At 35.0% G+C, this 23,659-nt stretch overlaps 1 protein-coding gene across 1 annotated transcript; it reads right to left on the minus strand.

Annotated features, from left to right (window-relative positions):
- Nucleotides 1-168: 168 nt before the first annotated feature.
- LOC132545868 (IgGFc-binding protein-like) lies at nucleotides 169-5,793 on the minus strand. The gene is made up of 3 exons (XM_060209540.1): nucleotides 5,748-5,793; nucleotides 1,767-3,091; nucleotides 169-543 (listed from the first exon to the last, which is right to left on the minus strand). The coding sequence occupies exons 1-3, from the start codon at nucleotides 5,791-5,793 to the stop codon at nucleotides 169-171; spliced, it is 1,746 nt and encodes a 581-aa protein (XP_060065523.1).
- Nucleotides 5,794-23,659: the final 17,866 nt, after the last annotated feature.

Genomic DNA, 23,659 nt, shown 5'->3' on the forward strand with positions numbered 1-23,659 from the left:
CTAAAGGCGGCTTGACAGATTTAAAAGAGATCTGGGAGGATTTGGAAGTAGCTACCTGGTACTCTATATCCTCCAGAGAGCCGAATTTGTTGAAGATGTGAATTGAGTCGTTAGACCCTTTTTTCCTTCAATCTGAGGAAATTTGAATTTTCTGCTTTGGCTGATTTTTCACTTTTTGAGTCCTGGGAGTTTGTTGATGGGGATTGAGGGTTCTGATTCTGTTTTGATGGCGATGGTGGTGGTCGCAATGACTGTCTTGAAGAAAGCTTTGATGCAGCATGCCATGTCAGTCTCTGTATCTGAATCGCATGTCTTTGTAGCAGCATTTCGGACCTCCACGGTCGTAATACCAACTGCACGACTGGCATAGGATGGACCCGGCACAGGCATTTCAGCAATCGTCCTTGTCTTGGGGAAAGCAATGTTGTTTGTGTTCTTGAATTGACTCTTCTTCCTTGCGCCAAGCAAAACAGTCTCTGGAATATGCTGGATGTCTTCCACCACAGTTAGCACAGTGAGCCTTACCATCCATGCGCCATCTGCCTATTCATCTTCGTAGGCTCCACATTTAGCACAATCTTTCTGTTTACAGTTATCAGAATGATGACCACATTTTTGGCAACCGAAGCATCGAAGTGGATTTGGGATGTATACATCCACGCAAACACTCTCGAAGACAGCTTTGAATGATTTGGAAAGATTGGAGTTTTAAAAGTAAGCACGAAAGTGTTGGCATCGGCGATGATGCCATCTCGCTTCACCCTTATCCGTTTAACATGGTTGTCCTTCTCTTGTTTGTATTTGAAGTAACTGAGGATGTTCTCTTCGCTCTTTCCCTTAAGAGATGGACAGCGTATAACGCCTTTTGATGTGTTCAGGGAGAAATGAGGGACAATGTGTATAGATATGTAAAAAAAGGCTATGTCTATTGGCCTGTTGGAGTTCGCTAGGCCACAGTTTGAAATACGGCATGTTGACAGGATTGTTTTTTCTTTATCAAAAGGTGAAACGGATGACATTGGTTTATCCTTATCCAACAATCATATTTCGATGTCTGTCATGGTCATCTTCTGAACCTGATGATGAAGGACAAGGTCTTTTATTTTGGTTTTTAGTGCCAATAGTTTGATGTTTAGGTTTTCATTACCCGTTCTTCTCACCCACCTCAGAGCCCAACAAGGGGACACTACTAACGGTGCGGGTCTCCGGTACACGAGTACCAAGGATACACAGGTAGTATATTCGGAAGAATAAAACTCTCTTGATTGACCCTTAAGACAACGCTTTATGGGATACAACTGTAAAATAAAAACTACAAAAATAGATGGGTATACGGCTGAGTGAGATAAAAAAAAAAAGGAAAACATGTAACACTAAGGACATAGACATGACCATGGGCATGACCAGCCGATTGATCAATGAGGATTACAATGATCATCACCCGCCATACTGAGATAGATGCCAAAGTGATGTATTGGGGGAAGGTCATGCGAGTTTGCTTGAGAATAAAGCGCAAACCACATTACCGCCCCTCAACCACCAGGATCCTTTCTCCCAGTACTAACGGGACGCAACCCACGGCAGATAGGTTGTCCCTTTTAGTGGACTTTTACCACATGCAGTAGGACACAGCGGATATATTCTAACCAATATCCGTAGGGGAAATCATGACAATGAAATATTCTGAAATGGAAAAAAAATAAAAACAAACAAGAAACAAGAAACAACAATTCACTACACGTACAAATTACTATATAGTAAACTACCTTATTAATTTCGGCCATCCTCAGCCCCACTGGCAACCCGTAGCTCTCAAAAGAGTACTGACCATACAAAATGCCACCGAATACAGATATTGGTGACATATGGTAGAATCTATGGAATCCTTCTCCGACCATCACATATCCCGCCACGAGTGTGGTGTTAGGTATGCTGACGTAGTCTGTATCAGCTGGAAAAGGCATTCCATCAAGTCGAAGTCCGTCTTTATTTTCTTGCTCTACCACAAAGAGGAAGTAATTCTTGTACATGCCGTTCACAAGCCTTATGGTAGTAAATACGTATTCTGGTGCGTATTGTTCCATGGGTGGAATCATAATCATAGACGGATCATGAAAATCATTTTGCTGCCGACTTTTCACGATATACACGACGAAAATGCTGTTGTTGGAAACGATATAACAATATGATCTCGGTTCCATCTCTAAAAGTTGATAGCTTCCTGCTTTAGCTAAGACAATTCTCACAGAGGTATTGATTGGATTATTGCTAATACATTTTATGTCAATTTCGGTAGATCCGATATATCCGACTACCTTGAGATAATCTCCAACATCTCTACCAGGTACTGGAACAACCACAAACTGTTTTCCCCATCTGTCCGTTGATATCAGTTGCTCAACCAAATGGTCGCTGGTGTAACCATTACCAACGACAGTTCTAGCATTTCCGCTAAAAAATGCCACAGGTTTATCTGATTGCAAATATGCTCCGGTCATGTCACCGTACCCGTTTATTTGCAATTGTAGTGCTTCACACCTATTCATTGTAATCGCAAGTGTTTCTCCTCCATCATATTCGTTCCCGTCAAACGTGACATTGCTGAAATCATCGCTTTCTGGAAAAGTAATTTGAACCTGTGTGTCTTCAAAGTTAGCAACCACCAGCAATTGTGCGTAGTGCTTCGAATGAGAACGTTTCTCTGTTGGTAGAAAAGATACTGCATAATATTCTCCACCGAGAACGTCTGTCGGCAACCCCAGGAAAGCATCGACACTATCTGCTCGTCTATTGACTCCGTACACGATGATCTCGTCCGTTGCCTGTATTAAGATGCCTTTAGGAGATAGCGTAGATCCAAACATTTGCAATTTCGTATTTATTGATACATGCTCGGCTCTTCCTCTAGACAACTGAAACTGCCGATGAACGGAATACTTTCCATAATATTTTGGAGTGCTCACTGTAACATTCACAATGTCACCACTGAATGTTGCCACAAACAATTCCATATTTTTTGGATAAGGACGGTTTTCCATAAAAGCAATAATAAACTCATAGCCTCGGTTGTCTAATACATCTCCAAGTGACACTGAAAATCAAGAAATCACAATTTAACTCAACTACAAAATTACACTTCCTATGTTATCAGTTCGTAACACATCTGTACACTATTATACACGTAAATAGTTTTGGTTGTACCTTTTTATACTTCTGGCAGAAAGTTTGGATGGGACGTATTATGATATGCCCTTATATCTGGTTTTCTTATACTTGTTCAGAGATCACTTATCTTAGGCTTAATCGCCGTAAGATGAAGGATTCTATTTTTCAAATTCGTTCGGGTTAATTTCTCTGAGAAGAAAATGTGCATTTAAATCTTGTCAACCGATTTCTTCACGCAGTTTATTTATCAATCTTTCTTGATTAGATATGTGTTATCAACTTTCTTTTTTGGAACTTTGTTTCAGTTTCCTGTCTTGACATCCTCTCCCTAAGTTTTCCCCATATTACTTTACAATTTGGCAGGTTTCCAATTATGAGATGCATTCTCTGAGATATTTTTATTGGCATATAAGGGACGTATATCGTTCCGCCCTGCGATGCTCTTGTTATTTGTCGCAATTGTGCAATTGAAAGTAATGGTTGTCTCTATTATTGAGTTAGATTTCACATCTAAATTTTATACAAAATAGAGAGAATAGACTCTTTCAAATATTTAGAGTTAGTGATGGGTCATTCTTGGATTCTTCAGTGATGATAAATTTTTGAAAAGGTAATTAAGAAAATAAAAGTTGAAAAAATATAGATAGGAATGTGCACGTACCTGATGATTGGGGAATCTTGGAATTTTCTTATGTCTGACAATTTCAGTAAAACATTGTGTAAAACTGTAACGTGGTATGCAATTTAGGGCAAATCTGTAGACAATAATTTTGAAAAATACACTAGTGAATGACACCTTCCAATCCAAATTTAGAGCAAGAGCAATTGATGAATTAATGAATTAAAGATATATTATAATGTTTCGGTTGTAAATATTATTCATTGAATGTATTCTTCCAGCTATTTATACATATTCCTGTGTCTATGTTCGCCCTAAACAGCCCACTGAATTCTCCGTTTTTTTAAGCTCACCTGCCCGAAAGGCGTTGTGTTCTCAAAATTTCTTTTTTGCACCAAGTTATGAATATGATGTCTACAATGGCCGGTTTTTAACTAACGAATTATAGCTTCAGCAGATGCAGAATCGGGGTTCACACTGAATATATAAATATGACAAATACAAAAATACTTGGTATATGTCGCTTTTAACACAATACCAATTAATTACTCTCCAGTATTCTTTATCAAGAAACATTTTAAAAATAAAAATAGGAAACTTTAAATGCAATCAGAAAGAAATGAGAAGATATGAGAATTGGCTTCACATTCAATGGCGCCTTTGATATAAAATGCATTCGATAGGATCGATGATACAGGGAATTTGAAAGTAACTTTGCCCTGATGTCAAGCTATCGAAAGTGCCACTTAAAAATTCTATGTATCTAAAATATTGACATTAAGTACATCGAACCTTACTTCACATCTCTGAAATAAGATCTTTTGTTAAAAAATCAATATATGTATTGATATCAATTAAATAACAAGTGAACATCGGTTAATTGAAGTGGTCTGATGATATCTTGTGAGAAACACAGGTAGATGTGCTAAAATACACTCATTTTTTCAAGTCACCAGTCAATAGAGAGATATTGACCATCCTTATATTTCAACACCTCTACATCCTTAACTTAGATAATGTTTGTTTTTGAGTTGACAAAGACGAAACTCGTAATCAATTCAAAACTACATTATTAAATTAATGTTAAGTAAAATACCAATGTTTCTAAACTAAAAAATATTGACAAGACCATCTCACTGAATTGAAAAAGAATACCTTATCATGATGATATTAGAAATATCATGAACTGTCAATCGGTATCAAAATTTATTTCATATTCGACACTGACCATTTGGAATTTGAAACCGATTTCCTATCAAAAAATGCATTTTTTTGCTTCTGGAAGCAGAACCCCAAAGTTGCGAACTGGAATACAATCATCTTGGACCCATATAAAGAAGATTATATACCCGGTTGATATGTATCTCTGCGATCTATGGACTAATTGTTTGTGTTTTTTCAGCGATAATCATAAACACACCCGAGTTGCTTTGCTATTGCTATTAGTCCCAAAGGTATACTGTACTCTGAATGTCACCCTTTTTAAATTAAGAATATACACGTTCTTCTAAAGTCATCATATAAAGGAAATTTACTGAATTAAAGGCTTAGTTCACCTCTCGAATAATGACATTTATTCCCGATCATATTGTATTTTCCAAAGTCGGCTCCTAGGGATAACTTTTAGGTCCTCAGCAACACTAACAAGTCCTAGAAGGACAAAACAGCTGTATGATGCGGTTCGATTTGTTGTTTGGTTATACTGTACCTTATCTTAATTTGTATCAAAAGGTGCTTGTCATTTGTGCGTCTTAAGAACAATCATTTGAAAAGGAGACAACACAGGTATAATTCTGAAATGTTTAGTTTAGCAACTGAATGTTTTGTACTTTATGCTCAATATTTTGATTTCATAGTGTAATAAAGATACAAATCGTAGTCATGAACAGCGTTAGTTCAAGTATTCGATTCTCGACAAAAGTATGAGTAAGAAGGCACTAGAAAATTACCGATAGTAACTTACCTGTAAACTTGATGAGGATGAAGATGAATTCCAGCTTCCAGTCCATGGTGTTTATGTGTTGTGTTGTCAAAATTTCTTTTTTGCACCAAGTTATGAATATGATGTCTACAATGGCCGGTTTTTAACTAACGAATTATAGCTTCAGCAGATGCAATCTGCTCAGTAGGTGCCGACGGTGGCAAGTGTCAAGCTTGTTTGCTCTGTGTGGCTAACAGCTCCTGATATATTTCAACCACGCATAGGATCACACTTTGAGAATATTTAATTGTCTGTCGTTGAATATCGTTCTCTGCATGGTTGACAGTCTTCAACCTCAGCTATGTGCATTTAAGTGACGGTTTCCCTAGGTGTGAGCGGTAAACGTGTTTTCGGGAGGCTGTAATATGAACGAGTATTGTGAAGGTACGAAGTTAGATCAAAGTATTGGATGCAAGGCGATATATGTTCAGAGGAGAGAAAGTGGAAAGAGATGCTAGTGTGTATCTTTCAAGGAATTAACTATTTCATTGTGTCATCCGATCAACAAGGAAGACGCTTCTGTTTTATTTCATCTTTGATATTAAATGCTGAAATGAATATTACAGCTTTAGCCTGACAGGGAAAATACATTGTGTTGCCAAATAATAGAAAAATAATTCAAAATTCGGGAAGTTATAATCGCATTGTTAAAAGTGATACATATCCAAATAACCAGTCCTTCAGATAGAATATATGTCCTTTTCAATAAACAATTTAATACATCATCACTTAAAGATTACCTCCCCTTATTGATAAATTAAGTTGTTACTACTTTCAGTGTCCCTTTTTATGGAAATCGTAGTGGAATCGGTATAAAGTTATCCCCACTTCTCTATTGTGAGATGTGTGAGTATGCAAGACCAAATTTTACCTGTGTGAGATTTTATGGCATCAGACAGCTTTCAGTCGTGCTGATGTATTTATAGAAGTGTCTTATCAGGACTTCCTTGCGTTACATACCTGTTACATATTCATCGATGTTTTAAGAATATTTACCGATACCCCTCGTCCGTTTGATTGGCATGGCCTATTATTTGCCATTTAAAAACATTTTCATATTGTAGTCTTATTCTCCTTGTCCTTTTGCTGGAACGTCCGTGTTTATCCCCCTTTTGGTCACATTTGTCCATAGTTTTACTGAAATTGTGTTTGCGTTATTATTATGTAGACATGGTGATATTTTCTTGTTTCAAGAGTAGAAACGGATTCTAAATTCTGTACTTCATTTTACCTTACTTTTAAGCTGACATTAAAGACACCACATTGAATTAAAATCACACGATATTTTCAGAAAGTATTAGTTTTTATTTTGCCAAAAGATGCATGAAAATTAAGGATAAAAATCGGTCTTCACATAAAAAGATATCAGGAACTTTGCATCAAGGAAGGACCAAATATGTTACTAAAGCTCAAAAGGTTGTGGTGCATATTGGTGTTACCTTCTTTGTGCTATTGGGATACTGATGTCGTTTTGTTACAGAAGGCACTCAGCGGTCACATTATACACTCGCTTACAAAGGACAAACCAGTCTTAAAATGCTTTGAGCCGGCAATTATAACTAAAATTAAGGTTCTTATAATTCTGTACTGGGGAATAGACTCCCAAACCTCACAAATAGGGACAAATACTCAACTTTGAATGTAAAAGTTGCGGACAGGAACTTCGGCTCCTAGGCTTGTGCTATTGGGATACTGATGTCGTTTTGTTACAGAAGGCACTCAGCGGTCACATTATACACTCGCTTACAAAGGACAAACCAGTCTTAAAATGCTTTGAGCCGGCAATTATAACTAAAATTAAGGTTCTTATAATTCTGTACTGGGGAATAGACTCCCAAACCTCACAAATAGGGACAAATACTCAACATTGAATGTAAAAGTTGCGGACAGGAACTTCGGCTCCTAGGCTTCAAATTGTAGGCCCTTTGCATAAGTAACGAAATAGCTGTACGATGCAGTTTAATTCATTGTCACGCAAATACCATGCTATGAAATAGATAATGATTTTCATTACCGTGACGAAGTCATTCATTAGGGTGAAACACAGCAATCCAAAAAGGAAAAAAAATAAACAACCTAAAATGTAAAAGACAAATACTAAACAATCTTTAATGGTTATATAACAAAATTTTAAGATGGTAAGTCATAGTCTATGATATAGACAAACAGCTTTCAGGTAACATAGAATTTTATCAATCTCAAAAGTTTCAAAAGGGGTCTTTAGACTTGTAACGTTATGATAAATAATTCTCGAATAAACAGAAGATCAATGCAGTCCAATAAAAATGTTTAACGGTGAATTACTCATCACATCCTATGCACCGAAGATTATCTTCGCCTTTCAACATATATAAATACGTAAGGTATGTATGGCCATCCGAAGACGGGCATTCACCAGTGATAGGTTCTACAGAATGCAATATATTACCGGTATATTTTTTCTATTCTTCCTGCCAATGAGCTATTAAGAATTGTTTAATAAATGGTTTTAAATCAGTAAAATGAAGTTTAAAAACAACAGGTGGTAGCGATAAAGCTGCCTATGCGGCACGATCTGCTCTTTCATTGTCTGGTATTCCTATGTAGAGATTGCACAAAAGACACAAAAGTAGATAGTACCTTTAATGATTTAAACTGCATCAAACATATGTTTCGTCCTTCCAAGACTCGTCAGTGACAACAAAGACCATTTTTTTCAAGGATAGAAGGCGACCGTCGAAACTCCAAACTTATCGAAAAATGTAAAATGCAGTAGCCCCATTATTAAATTAAATTTTTATATATAGGACAAGTTTAAAACTATGCCAATTTTATGTTAGTTATTAGGCAAAAGGAAAAGTATTCTGTTCTGTTTTCGCGATCGCCCCTTTTCTTTTGAAATACTAGTACCCCGAGACAAATTCGCTAAAAGACCTTGCATGACTAATGTGTCATAAATAAACGAAACAGCTGTGTGATGCAATTAAGTTTATTTTCTAGCTCTTCTGTAAATCTAATTTTGTATCAAAAGTTGTTATTCATTTATGTGTTTTGTACAATCTTAACATATTTATAGAAACCGATGTCAAACATTCTCTCTGGAAACACTAAATTAGCATTTTAAAAGGCCGCCACTAGACGGAATCTGGATAGAGGTTTTTTTTAACCTACTAAAAATGAAAATCGCTCAAAGGTGAATTATTATTATTATTATTACAATCTTAACGGCCTTTCAACACATAAATGGCCATTGGGGCCATCAACCCGTGAAAGACACGTCAAACAAATTAAAAGATAAAAGACAAATGGTAAAAAATCTTAAAAAGTGATATCATCACATATTATTAAAATGGCAAGTCGAATTCTATAACAATTATCTTTTTTGATAACCTAGAATGATGTAAATATCAAGTTTCAAAAGGGGACATAAGACTTGTAACGTTACGATAAAATAATATTTCTCGAGTAGACAGTAAGTCAAAGTAGTCCAATAAAAATGTTTAACGGTGAATGGCTCATCACATCCTATGCACCGAGGATTATCTTCGCCTTTCAACACGAATGCGTAAGGTATGTATGGCCCATCCGAAGACGGGCAAAAACAACTTTGTCTCGGTGGTTGTCTCTATAGCATGGAGATCCTTCACCAATGAGACGTTCCACGGAATGCAATTTATTATCGGTATATTGATTCCATTTCTCCTGCCACTAAGCTGTTAAAAATTGTTTGATAAATAGTTTTAAATCTGTAAAATGAAGCTTAAAACAGACGATAGCGAACCACAAGCAATACACTTGGGGTACATTGGCAGCAATATATGGAGAAGTTACGTCAGTCAAAACAGAACTTAACAATTCCAAAGGATCGATTAAAGTACAGGGTAGTATCAATGAGATCTTACATAAAGCTTTAAACAGATGCTAATATTGCTAATAATTGTTTAGTCCTTATAACACCAAGTTTATATGACCGGCTTATACATATATCTTTCTCTGACGTAAAGTATATCTTAAATTTCCGTGACACTGGCTTAAGGAGGTATGTTACCTCGACGTGCATTTATAAACATTGATTTTAAGAGATTTCCTTATTGATATTTCCCGGTATCTTAAATACAGGCAATATCCCTATAATTCCATATAGCTTAGACACGAAAGCCTGGACACTTCCTGGTAATGCTTTCCTGACAAAAGGCTATCTAGCTGTTGCTGCCAACATATGTTAATATAAACATCATTTGCTTGACCAAAAGTGACCGCGAAACAATGACGTGCGTGGTATTAAACAAAACGCTACTATTCAAAAGTCGCACATTATTATCAGAAATTAATCATTAATTACTAGCCAGTAGACGCTTGATCATAATAAAGATTAAAAGTCGGTCTTCATACAACAAAGACATCACGAAACAAAGATATCACGGCGAAAACATAAACTAAATAGGTTATCTCTAACGAATCGTGTAACGAGGACTTTTCTTATAAGATATCACTTATATCAATGAGATTTTTTTTGTTCTAAATATCAACACAACGTTAAACTCCTACAATTGTCAAGTATTCAGAAGTAACCGGACACAAAAGGCAGTTCATTTCTGAACAAATTTTCTTCATTAGTAGGTTTTCTTGCCAAGTTTATCAAAAAATATTGTTAATATATTCAAATTATTGCAATGAATGTTTCAAGTTTGGGCTATCAAAGAAGCTTTATGCACAAAATGATCACTGGACTAACAGGATTTTTCTAAGTCAACAAAGTTTTGGGTTACTGAAATTTGAAGACACATCTTCAATGAATAATGATAATATGGTCCCCTGATTATCAGTTTATTCACCAAGTGTACTTTTTGGGTCATTTGTTACTTCCAGAACAAATTCCTTTGTTTTTTTTATAAGAATCAAGAAACCTTGAATTGCACTGACTTCTACGCTTTTACGCTTGGAAAATCCTTGTTGACTTTTATTACAGAAGTTCTGTAGCATTTTCTTTTCTTCTCCACTGGATCCTTTGTCATGCCTTAAAAAGAAATAATCGATTTTAATGTTATAACCTATGACACATTTTACACCTCCTGAAAGGCCCCTTTGACTTATTCTAGACAACATTTCACTTTATGGGATGCAGTTTTTATACTTTGTTTATAGTTTTTGAGAAGCATGTTTCTCATTACACAAATTGTATTTATCCCTGATCTCTATCTCTATCTTCGATATTCAGAGGCAAGGTCTTCCACATTTGTTAAGATTCTTGTCCATAAGGGTAAATAGCGACGTTTCCGAAATACCGTATATCAGGAAATTTTGGTTGTGGTTGTATATTGGTTTATTTGAACACGCCAAATTATAACGTCGTCGTATTAAAATCAGGCCGAATAATCCGCATATCCTGGTTCAATTTCGTTTTCATAATAATAGCAGGTGATCTTTTAATTTTGTGCATGTGTTGACAGAAACTACCATTTCGTCATCCTTCAGTAAAGGTAAGATTTCTTTTGTGGTTATAATATGTTGTTCTGATAAATTTTGTTTTTGGAATCACAGCTCGAAATGTAGCACAAGTATACATATACCTGGTACCGGTCCACTCCTTGTTCAATCAGCCGAAACGAAACGATTCAGGTAAGCTAACACTTGTACTAGCTATTTTACCTCATATTTTACACCTCTCACAATAGAAAAGCGTAGGTAATAATTAGTCCCGTATCATGGACAATGATGATTACATGGCAATGAACGATGCAATTAAAGTTCTTTATTTTCACAAAGTGGACAACATATTTTAAAGGGTTGGTCCATTGTATGTTTCCTAGTAATTCGGCTACCAGTACGGCTGCATTATTTAAGACACAAAAAACACTTACTATTTCTATTTAAGATTGCTTTATTGACTAACGGACATCTGATCTGTGTTACGAGGAATAAATGTCATTACTCTAAAACTATTGAGAACCGGCCGGAAACATGTCAACCATATTACATGGCATTTGTAAACTATCTATCTTATGAATAAGTAAGTGAATACTTTACAAGATTGACAAAAGATTGATGGAACCAACTCTGTTTTGGTGGAAGAACTCTAAAGTTTGCCGACAAATGTGGGGGTTTTCATGTTGACAGTATGACGTACAGGTAGAGTTTTGGATTCTTCCAAACAATTATGGATTTTCTCTGCTTCTTTTGCTGGCAAAATTCCTTGGACTTTGAAAATGTTTTGGTTGAAATAGTTGCCTTGACCTTCTTTCAAAGTCAGATTAAAATTTCCGTAAAACCCAGGAATAGTACTCAAGTTAATGAGTAATTGAAATAACCTGCATTACCAAGGCAAATATGCAATAATCGTGATTAAGTTTCTGTATTAGTAATAAAACCCATCTATTCTTGACAAATTGACCATGGTAGAAATGTGATTGCTATATAAAGATGGCCATAAAGGCAGGGTTGACTGTACACTTCCTTGACAGTAATGAATGGTTAAGAAACTGTTCAATTCTGAAAGCTTTTAATTACATGATGATTTAATGACACACAAAAATGCATCAATGGACCCTTTCAGCACAACATAACAATTTAATAGCATCTAAAAACATATTGGCACAAATTTCACAAACATGATACAAAAATTCATCACCCTATTTATGAGATATCCATAGACTATATAACACCAAAACAGGGCATATTCTGTATATACAGCAATGAAATGTAACTGTCCATGTCTTGCACTAAATTAATATATCGAAGTTCCATGTCTTCTCTTTCAAATCAATAAATGATTTGGAACAGTTGTGCCAATAAAGACCAAAATACTACAAAATACTTCAGAATAATCAGTCACCAAGACAGAATACTTAAACTTAAAAAAGAAATCATCACAGGGGTTCAGCTTCTGAGATAGTCATGGTCAGACCTAATCATCTGTATAGAACCAGCAATATATTTAAATTAAATACTATCACGACTAATTACAATTGTATGCATGGAATTACTATCACCCATGTAAAATAAAAAGAAATGCTGCAAAGGATAAATGATAAAGCTTCCTTTGCGGAATGATCTGCCTTTCTATTGTTCTGGAACCTTGCAAAATACAATACGAATGTTTGAGGTATATTCCTGATATAGTATTAATGTATTACGAATGAAACTGTCGATATATCTATATCTATATATTTTGAATCAAATACAAGTGAAAATTTGACTTTAGCTAAATTGTGTATTACACGGTTGACGGTTATATAATGATGGCTAGTTAGCCCATACATAGAGGCTTGGTGTAGGTGTGGTTTAAAAAGCTCCTAGCGAGCCTGGACCTGGTGATGAACAGTTTCTGATACATTGAGAGATATGGAGGTCTAGCAGATCCATACAGAATGGAACCATAGTCTAGTTTTGATCTAATAAGAATTCAGTAAAGTCTGAGCAAAATTTCTCAATCAGCTCCCCAACCAGTGTGGGACACTACCTTTAAAATATTCAGTGTTTTAAGGATTTTGTTTTAAGATGTTTTATACTTGGAAAAAACGATAATTTCCTGTCGAATATTACACCTAGGAATTTGGTTTGCTCGACAACTGGAATGGGTACACCACAAAGAGAGAGATTTGGATAGTCGTGTTATCTTCGCTTTTGACAAAAATGCAAAAAAAAACTGTTTTTGATTGTGAATTTAATTCCATTTTTATCTGCCCATTTATCTGATATTTAAGTCATTGTAGATATTTGAGTAATTTTAGCATTTAAATAAATAGTGTATGATTTCATTTTTACTTCCAACATGAACTTAGATAGGCCTACATCGAACTTATGATAAGCAAAGGTATAACTGTCTATTCACCTGTTACTAACGGAAGGTGTATTATTATGGGTAAGCAAATTTTGTAGATTTTATATTTAAAAAAAGGATTTTACTCGATGAAATTTAGAGACATATATATGAATAGAACATGTTCCTACATTTATGGTGTTACCATAATGGATTTTTTTATTGTGTCTGAAGAGAAATAGCAGAAATATTCTTGTTTAGCCTGCCCCACTTTATCACAAAAAATGCCCTATAGTTTGTCGCCCCATTTGCTGAGTAATTACAGAATAAGGTGAGTGCGATTAGAATAAATAGTAATTGTTACTATATACGAATGTTTTGGATTCTGTCTAGCAGAAAGTCCATAAAAAGGTAGTTTCTACTCCCTGATTAGTGCTCAGTTTTCTAGTAATGTCTCCGGGTACACCCTTAGGCACAGGTTAAAAGCATACATTGGACAGTCGCCAGCTGGTATTGGCCGCATCTCCAGGAACGCTGGCTTTCTTTCAACGTCCAGATATGGCACGGCCTAAAAGGCCTTGGCTGTTAATAAGTCAAACATGTATTAGGTAACCAGGAGGATTGTCCTACCTTCGAGTCAAGTGTAGTAGCACATTAAAGTTGGCTTCAGTTTATGGTCAGAAGTGTTGGTAGTGATCAAACAAAAATAGAAATGCATAGTCAAACCCTTCAGACCAAGCCTAAGCACTGCTACAAAGAGGCTTGCATGGAAATATTGCACCCTACCACAATAAACACTCAATTTAAGCACCCACCTCACATACATCGTGATGCCATCTCAAATGTCCAAAACAGATGTATACTTGTGTCATAAAATAGTGTTATTATTAAGGATAGACCTATATAAGATTTTCTGTTACACTTTACCAAAAATATTGCCATGACATCAAAGTTACATTAGATAAATCTATCAATGACATGGATATATATATTTAAAAGCGCACAAATAACCTACTCTATTCCGTCAGTATACCCTATGCCTTTACTACAAGATGGTCCCACCCAAATTGACGCCATTTTGTCGGTTGTCATCGATTGTTGACGAATCCTGCGGCGTCGTCGAGACATCGATAGAAGGTTCAAAGATCTACTGCTAGAGTTGCTTCAAGATGGAAACACATGCAAAGAAAACACTTATTAGAACCACATCATAAATTTGTTACTGAAATAATACAAGAAATAGATTTAGTAGAAGAACATGGAAAAACACCGAGCTCAAATGGGATAAGTCAAAATTAATATTACATTAATGTCACATCATCAAAGGAGAACAAGGTATACAACAACGAAATAAGTTAAAGAAAATACAAATGCATATATGAAAGAGAGCATTCAAAAATACAATTGATAAACACAATCTACGTCAACATATTAGAATATATATATGTTTAACCTTTAAAACTTTCATGTTCATACATATTCGATATTTTCTAATTGGAGCAGACAGTTTCACAATTTTGCAGCATGGAATCGTAAACACTTCATCTTTTTAATGTAGCATATTCTCTGGATGAAGAAGGGTTGCAAAATAATGTACGATCAAATGCATGAACTTGTGGGTCTACTTTTTATTGGAGAATAAAGTATTACTGTATTCTTGTATAATTGAATTGATATCTATAAACATACAAGTTTAGTGTTATTCAATTCTCAATTCAATGTCAATTCTGCTAATATTGTTAGAAAAAACAAGGGATTTCACGTAATTGGGATATTTCAAAACATGCGTTCAGTTCCTTAATATTTACATGTTCTCGTAATTGTTTAGATCAAGCGTAAAAACAAATACCAAGAAGCAGCGAAACGTTCCCAACGATTTGGGTGAGAAACAGAATGAGAGGCAGGAAGAAGGTGTGATAAATGACGAGGAAGAGGATTATAATCCCTACATTAGACTATGCCGACTCTGAAGAGTTGGAATTTGGTGACAATATGCCTGGAAACAATAACGACCGGTAAAATGAGCTTTATAATGCACATGTACATATATACATTATATACAAATACCTTAACGACTGTTTTATATACATACGATTTTTTTTAAAAATATAAACACGAAGTTTTCTGGAGCTCATTTTCATTTTTGATTTAACGTGTTAATTCTTTCGAAAACATAAATCGTTTTCTTTCTGCATATTTTCCTTCAATTTTATAAGCCGGATGTAGATGCAAGAAGGACCATTTTATTATTATTTAGATATACACGATGTATGTTTTTTTTATTTCGGTTCACTACACAAAAGCGGGCCATTTTCATGACCTTGAAAATCTTCTATAATTCGGACAGCGTTGATTTTATTGCTATTGTCCACTTTCTGTCACTTTCATTTCACACGCATTTCATCGGGACATGACCAATGCATGTGATTCTTATGATTGTAAGCATAAGCAGCTGATACCAATGTAAACTATTGAATTAGTATAAGTTACCTGATGGTAAAGGGGTATTTGGACACACTTTCGTCGTTTCCTGATGTTTATGTGGCGTCAGTCCAATGAGCCTAATGCGGAGTCGACATTTGCCAGTTCTTACAAGAAGTTAGGTAACTCTTACAACACTATACAAAACAAATAAACTATACCAAAGTGTTCGAACAGCAATTGCACTTGGTTCTAATGTACGACAGTGATTTCTTACGCTTCAGCTTATGTGTTCCAATATAGGTAACAGAATTTTGCGGAACTGAAATAACCCTTATAGTGTAATAACACTGAAGTATACTCCTGAAGCCCACCACCATCACTCCGAATTTAGTCGATTCACACTATATCGTCAAAACACTACTGTCTACACAAATTATTAGATTCTGGTGGCCATTGGTCGAGGTTAAATGTCAATGATTACCTTTAACAACTGAAAAAAAACACACAAAAACGGGAGGGGTGGGGTTGAGGAGGGGGGAGATGTGTATGTGAAAGATTGGATGCGGGGTATATCTCTGCACGTTTCTGCTCACATTATATTACCGAGAACGTTATTGACAACAAACAGGGAGAAAATACCAACATCACAGCATAATCATAGTCCAAACTCTGATTCAAGAAAACAAGGGGCCAAAATATCAACAAAATATCTACACGGAGACTCATGACAAAGGCACAAGAAAGATCACTTGTTACGGAAGAGCAAGCAACTTCTACATCGCCAACGACATCCGCCTTGTAAATTTTGGACAATCCAAGTAAGTGATGTCACATTTTCAAAAGAGGCCAAGGTATACAGAGAAGGCGAGAAAGATATCTGAAAGTAGCGACGTTTCAAAACGACCGCCCAAATACTATCTTTGGTATATGAAAAAAGGGGAAACAAGTAAAACTGAGGTTTTTCTATCGATTGAAGATCTTTGGATGTAGGTCATCCAAGAAAAAATAAGATGGTTGTTTTTTTAAACGTTCTTTGCGTTGATAATATAATAAGATCAAAATGCCTTATAATGTCCTAATTAAAACTGTTTTGAATACAGATACCACTCGTATTTAAAAAGTTTTTCATGATAACAAAAAGAAACTGACATTCATTGGAAACCAAAAATGTATCTCAAGAAAAGACATAACTATACAAATAATCGACAAAATATATATATTTACTCATAGATCAATCTAAACTGCACTTTCTGAAGACCGGAAATTCTGTCCTTATAAAATCAGTAAATCATCCTTACTTAAATCGAATTAATGATAGGAATTATCGATTGAAGAACGACAAAAAGTTTACCTTGATTTAGGTCAAAGCGAGTAGTGTACTTGGAGGTTGATTGTACTTTCAATGACTGTATACCGTCCACAAGGGCAAACGTTATTGTTAATAAAGAGATAGAAATTGAGATAACGTTCGCCAAACCCGATGTTTAACCTTTATTTGAAAATCAACTTAATTATATTGTTTCAACAGGAAAGATGATGTCGACATGAAAAAAGTAAACCATTACTCTTGATTTTGAGTAAATCACAGGTCAACCAGTGAGCTCCTACGGATAGAGGGGGTTATGTGGTTCGCGCTTTACATTAAATTGACCCCTTTCTCTCTTTCTGTACTTCAAAGTCTAAGCAATAAAAGTATCGAAAATATTTTCCTTCCTTATGCATTTAAACTTTATTTCGAACTTGCCTTTAACTTTCGTGTTGTTTTGCTGGGTTCCTGGGCACATTGGAATACGAGGCAATGGAATAAGCAGATCGTGCCGAAAAGGCAGCTTTATCGCTACCACCTGTTGTTTTTAAACTTCATTTTACTGAATTAAGACCATTTATCAAACAATTTTAAGACCAATGTGGCAGGAGGGATGAAATCAATATACCGATAATGAACTGCATTCCGTAAAGCCTATCATCGGTGATGGTCTCCATGCTATAGAGACAAAGTTGTCCTTGTTCGTCGATGGATTATACATACCTTACACATTATTTTTATATTTGTTGGAAAACGAAGATAATCCTCGGTGCATAGAATGTGATAAGACATTCACCGTAAGCTATTTTTTGTCGGGCTGCATTTACCTTCTGTCTACTCGAGAATGTTTTTATCTTAATGTAACAAGTCTAAAGACCCCTTTTGAAACTGTTGAGATTAATAAAATCCTTTGTTATTGTAATCTTTTGTGATGATATAACCAATTAAAATTTTAGCATTTGTCTTATACCTTTTAGTTTGTTTGAAGTTATTTCCTTTTGGATCGTTGTGTCTTTCACCAGTTGATGGCCATAATGACCTTTTATGTGTTGGCGGGCCGTCAAAATTGTCATAATGATAACAATTATTATTTTGCTGTCACCTGTGTATTCTTATATATCCTGTTGACTTTAGCTTAAATAATTCTTTCGTGAATGAAGCAATCAAAATCAGGTCCAATGTATGATATGAATGTTCCTTTAAGTATGGCCAAAGTATTTATACACAACGTAGCAAAATAAAAGAAAAATAGTATTGTTTATCTCATTGCAAGTAACAGATCGGCACCGTCCTAAGTTGCATTGAATTATTAACAATTTCATATAGATAATGAAGGTCAGAAATGCCTTCCAAAGTCCTTCAATTTCACTTTCACGGCTTGTCTTTGAATAACAAGATATTTATTGACCACATCCATTGAATATACCCACCTGATCTTATCTTTGTATTTTTTCAGGGGTCTCCGCATAAATCTTTCTTTTCATATTCTACCCTAGTGTTATTGAATTTGAGTTTGCATGCTGATTATGTTGACATGTTGGTATTAACCTGTTGTTTTTATATATATATATATGAATGCGTAATGTTTAAGACCTGAACTCCTGATCCAATGTGGAGGTTAAGCAATCACATAGATGCAGACTTGCTAAATTTTCTAGAACAAACTCGGGCACATGAAATGGAATACTGAATCGATTTATAATTCATTGAGCACAAGAACATTTGCCACTATACCGTCACACAGCCAGGGGATATACAATGATCCATATTGCAGCGAGAGTGTTGTGTTACCAAGTCATTATCCTGTTCAATTCAGGTAAAACTTTTCAATTTTTAGTTTGTGTTAAGAAATAATTTGTTGCCATGTTTCCACTTGTTACTTCAAAAATACACAAGAACAGGTGCAACTGATGCGTCCAAATCTTAAAGATTGAGTCTAGACACTGTCTGTTTCAAATTGTAAACGTTATTGTAATTAATTCGTTAAAAATAGCGCTTATGTGTATATGCATAATGAAAAATGCTTCTTAATACTTTTTGACTTTGCCGTTGCGATTAAATTTCAGAATTGTTTCATTTGTAATTGTTTGAAATGTATTATTCTCGAGGTCCAATTTCTTCAAACACATTATCGTGTGAATAAGTATTTTCAAAGAAATATTTTACATTGGAATTATCCTAAACATTGATTTTGTAATATTGCAAAGTTATTAAGATATAACGAGACATAAATTCATGTCATATATCCAAATATAGAAGCCCGAGTTCATTTCATGAAACATGCTTGCAGTGATAAAGTTACAAATCGTTACATTTTCATCAGGTAAAATTATTAACATTATCACAGTTTTCGCATATATAACCAACAGTTGTTGTGGAAATAAGCTTCTGTTAACTAAAAGTAACATGGTGTATTTGTGTGTGTCCGGTTGTTTTGACGCAAGTTGGTCACCTCGAATTACCAATTTTGAAGAGGGGACAGAACATAACACATACTTGATACAGCGCCAAAATGAAACGCCAAAATGGCAATATTTTTTAGAGACATAAGGAAAATTGTTTAGGAACCAGATATTAGACCATATCGAGTGGACTTTGGGACGGTAATTTGGCTATTCCTTACAAATTAGATCATCAAAACCCGTTGCTTTGATATTCATGCTCTGGCAGGAGAATATCATTTAGGTCTGAAAGCAAATTTCATGCGCTGAACATTACATGACCATGTGTATCTCATTTGATAACGTGACATTACTTACCTGGATTGATGATGGCTATGAAGTAGAAAACGCTTATTCTTCTTCAAGAGTCACCATGTGATTTTGTGTGTGCATATTTTGCCTAGTTTTATTGAATTAGAGTATTGAATTCCATCTCAAATATGACAGAATAGAATAAACTTCATTGTTGTAGGATTCTTGATCTTTTCCAAAATTGAAAATTTTATGACCCCAAGGAATCGCATTTTCCCCTGGGACGGGAGTAATGCTTACTTTAGTTTATATAGGGAAAATACATCTTTCGAGTATAATTGCTTACTTTCTATTGGAAAGAGATCAGCCTTGTTTAGAATTGTTAATATAGGATAACAGTTCAATCTTTTGTAAAATTGACAATGCTACACCAAGGGATCCATGAGTGGGGCCAAAAAGGGTCATATTTGACTGAAATTCACAAATGCTTCTTTTCAATATGCCAGTATGGTAGAATCAAATACTTAACGTAGTTAGAAGGACGATAAGGTGCTCAAAAAGCTCTAAATTTAACGAATTCAGAATTGGAGGATGAACAGTTAACTTTCCAGGGGCAGATGGGCGTGACCAAAAGTGATAAAATTGACGGAAATTCCAAAAATCTTCTCAATACTGAAATATGGTAGAATAAAATACTTTTCATGATGAAAGGGTAAAAAAACTCCCCTGCTCCTGTACAAAAAACATCTCTAATGTTCGCTTCTCAACTGCATATTCATCAAATCGTTTCTCGTTTGCGAGTACACTTAGGTGACCGTTTTCGTCCCCTGAGCCCCCCTCTCTCTCTTTTTAAACGAGAAACAAATGGACAATATTTATATATTCTCTTCATAGATACATATTTATTGTGAATTTAGGTATTCCTTTTTAATTATTACGAAAGTGAACTATATGTTTTTTTATTTTGTATTTACAGGATTTAGATATTTTCTAAAAAAAAAAACCAGACCTCTGATAATGTTCAAAAAGAAATTTAACGACAACCATTTCAGCTATTAGAATAATTAATCTCTGTTTTCTTCACTTATATTTCATTTTCGTTTATATAAGCTAATGATCAGTGAATCGATCTGTTTCAACAGTCCGAAAATATAACAAAAGACCATCTCGATATAATGTATCCCGTAGCCACCCGTCCTCGCATGACTCTTGCTACTGCAAGGACGTTGAACTCATTTTTAAAAAAAAGACAAGTGATTGAATATCGAGCGTTGTTCTTTAATTAAAACTGCCAGTGTATCGATTTAATCAAAGTAATATATTTCGACACAACACAATTAGATCAAGTGCAATTATATCGATTGTTCCTAAATATGTTTGCAGGAGTTTAGATTCTCAATAATCTCAAATCTATCTTGAGTGGCAAAACCAACACGGCGGTCGTTATCACTACACTTTCCTGTGTATTGCAGCTTACAGAATTAATTTAGTTGAAAACACTATTGATTGATGTTTGGTTATACATCCCCGCAACAAACTTAATTACGTTAGTAGGTTACTCCAGGAGAGTTTTGCGATTTTATAATGATATTACCATGAAGCGAAAAAATAACAGAGTTCAGGAACATTAAGTAATTTATTCATTAATGTGTGGATTTTAAATCGGCATTCAATACTCAATACAGTTTCACACCAACTGCTTTAGATTAAATATGGTGTTACATTGTTCTCGATTATTGCTCTATTATTTCTAGTTGATTTTGGTTGAACAACATATAAACATCGAGCATCGGTTTTGGAGATTCATTAAAACGAAAATATTCGTTTCACAAATCTCGTTTTAAATGGCTTGGATATCGTTTATAAGACAACGGAAACGAAACAAGCTAGAATATAAGACATATATCTGCTGCCCCTATTGCATGATCGTAAGGAACGACTGATATCTTTATTTTTTGTCTTTTAAAGACCTATTTTTCGTCTTAAAAGTCTATCTTGACCCAACCTCTCCTTTTGCTTTAACTCAAGAAATTCTTTGAGTCCTGTCCCTATGCCGAAATATATCATAGTTTATGCAATATTTGATAATACCCCAATTTGACAGAATTTAACATTATTATTATTATTACATTTTAAACGGCCTGTCAACACATACTTTAAAGCTCAGTGATATGTAAAATGGTCTCCATGCTATAGAGACAACCACCGAGACGAAGTTGTCCTTGCCTACCTTCGGATGGGCCATACATACCTTACACATTCATATATGTTGAAAGGCGAAGACAATCTTCGATGCATAGAATGTGATGAGTCATTCACCGTTAAACATTCTTTGTTCGTCTGCGTTGACGTTCTGTCTTCTCTGGAGACCCTTTTTGAAACTTAAGAGATTTATTGAATTCTATGTTATCTGAAAGATGTTGGTCTATATTATAGACAATGACGTACCATTTTAATATTTTGTGATAATTTAACAATTTAAGATTTTTAGCATTTGTCTTTTCACTTTTAGTTTGTTTGATTTGTTTTCCCTTTTAGGATCGCTGTTTGGTTGATGGCCTTAATGACCTTTTATGTTTTGACGGGCCGTTAAAATTTTAATAATAATAATAACCACCGACACACCTACCTTGATAAGAAAGTAAGCAATAGAAAAACCAAACGTCCTCGCTAGCTTTATTACATGGTCAGAATAACATGTACTAGATGTCAAGACATTGATAACCGGTTGATTATCATTAAACATTAATTCACAGCCAGTGCGATTCATAATCAGATTTCATATTTTCATTGTTGTAGCGCTGATTAACACATATGCAGAATGTCCCTTGAACTGCGAAATTCAACACAACTGTACTGAACCAGATAGTGGATGTTCGAAGTGCGAGCCAGCATACTGGGGACGGCAATGTGAATACCGTATGTACTGTAGTAATATTGCTTTTTAGGCACTCGTTATTCCAATACTGAAAGACACAACTACCAAACAAAACACAGTAATAAAGCATGGTGGTTCATTTATCTATTTCAAGAATATCTACAATCTACATATACATTTCAAATGATGGTCAGATGCTAGGATCTATAAATAATTTCATTTTAATTCATGACACCATTCCTTTGGAATATATTTATTTGTATTTTCCCTGAAATTCAGTGTTATGCTGGGCATTTACTTACCATGCCAATCGTAGATAATCGTAGAATTGGAAATCAATGACACTTCGATCCCTACATTAGCTGCTGATCTCAACCTTTACCTACAACTACAGATTTCAACAAATTTATAAGTGGTATCACAAAATCCGTGCTAGATATCAACAGGTGACCAATACCTATCATTTTTTGATGTGATTTCTTTTTGGATCACGGTGTGTTTTTATGGTTGATGGCATAATGTGTTGACGGGCCATTAAGAATGTCATAATGATAATAATAATAATACCTACCATAACTGAGTTCGATAAATTAAGGTTGAATTTTATAGAGACATTTTATGGTTGTCAACTGGATGATCTCATCTATGGCATTTTGTGTTATGAAGTTGGAAGACTTGCAATGTTTACTGTTCTTTGGAACGAGTTATCCCTGACTTGAATTGACCCGAGATTTACATAGCGGGTATCGTTGATGAATCAGAAAACGTTTACCTTTTTCTTACACTCCCATGTTTTGTTCATATCTTCACCTCATAGGAGTTATAATTATGTTAGCATGTCTGTATTTCTTTGTT

Source organism: Ylistrum balloti, unplaced genomic scaffold, assembly GCF_031769215.1.
Source record: "Ylistrum balloti isolate Yb309-2 unplaced genomic scaffold, AGI_CSIRO_Ybal_v1 Utg369858, whole genome shotgun sequence".
NCBI lineage: Eukaryota > Metazoa > Mollusca > Bivalvia > Pectinida > Pectinidae > Ylistrum > Ylistrum balloti.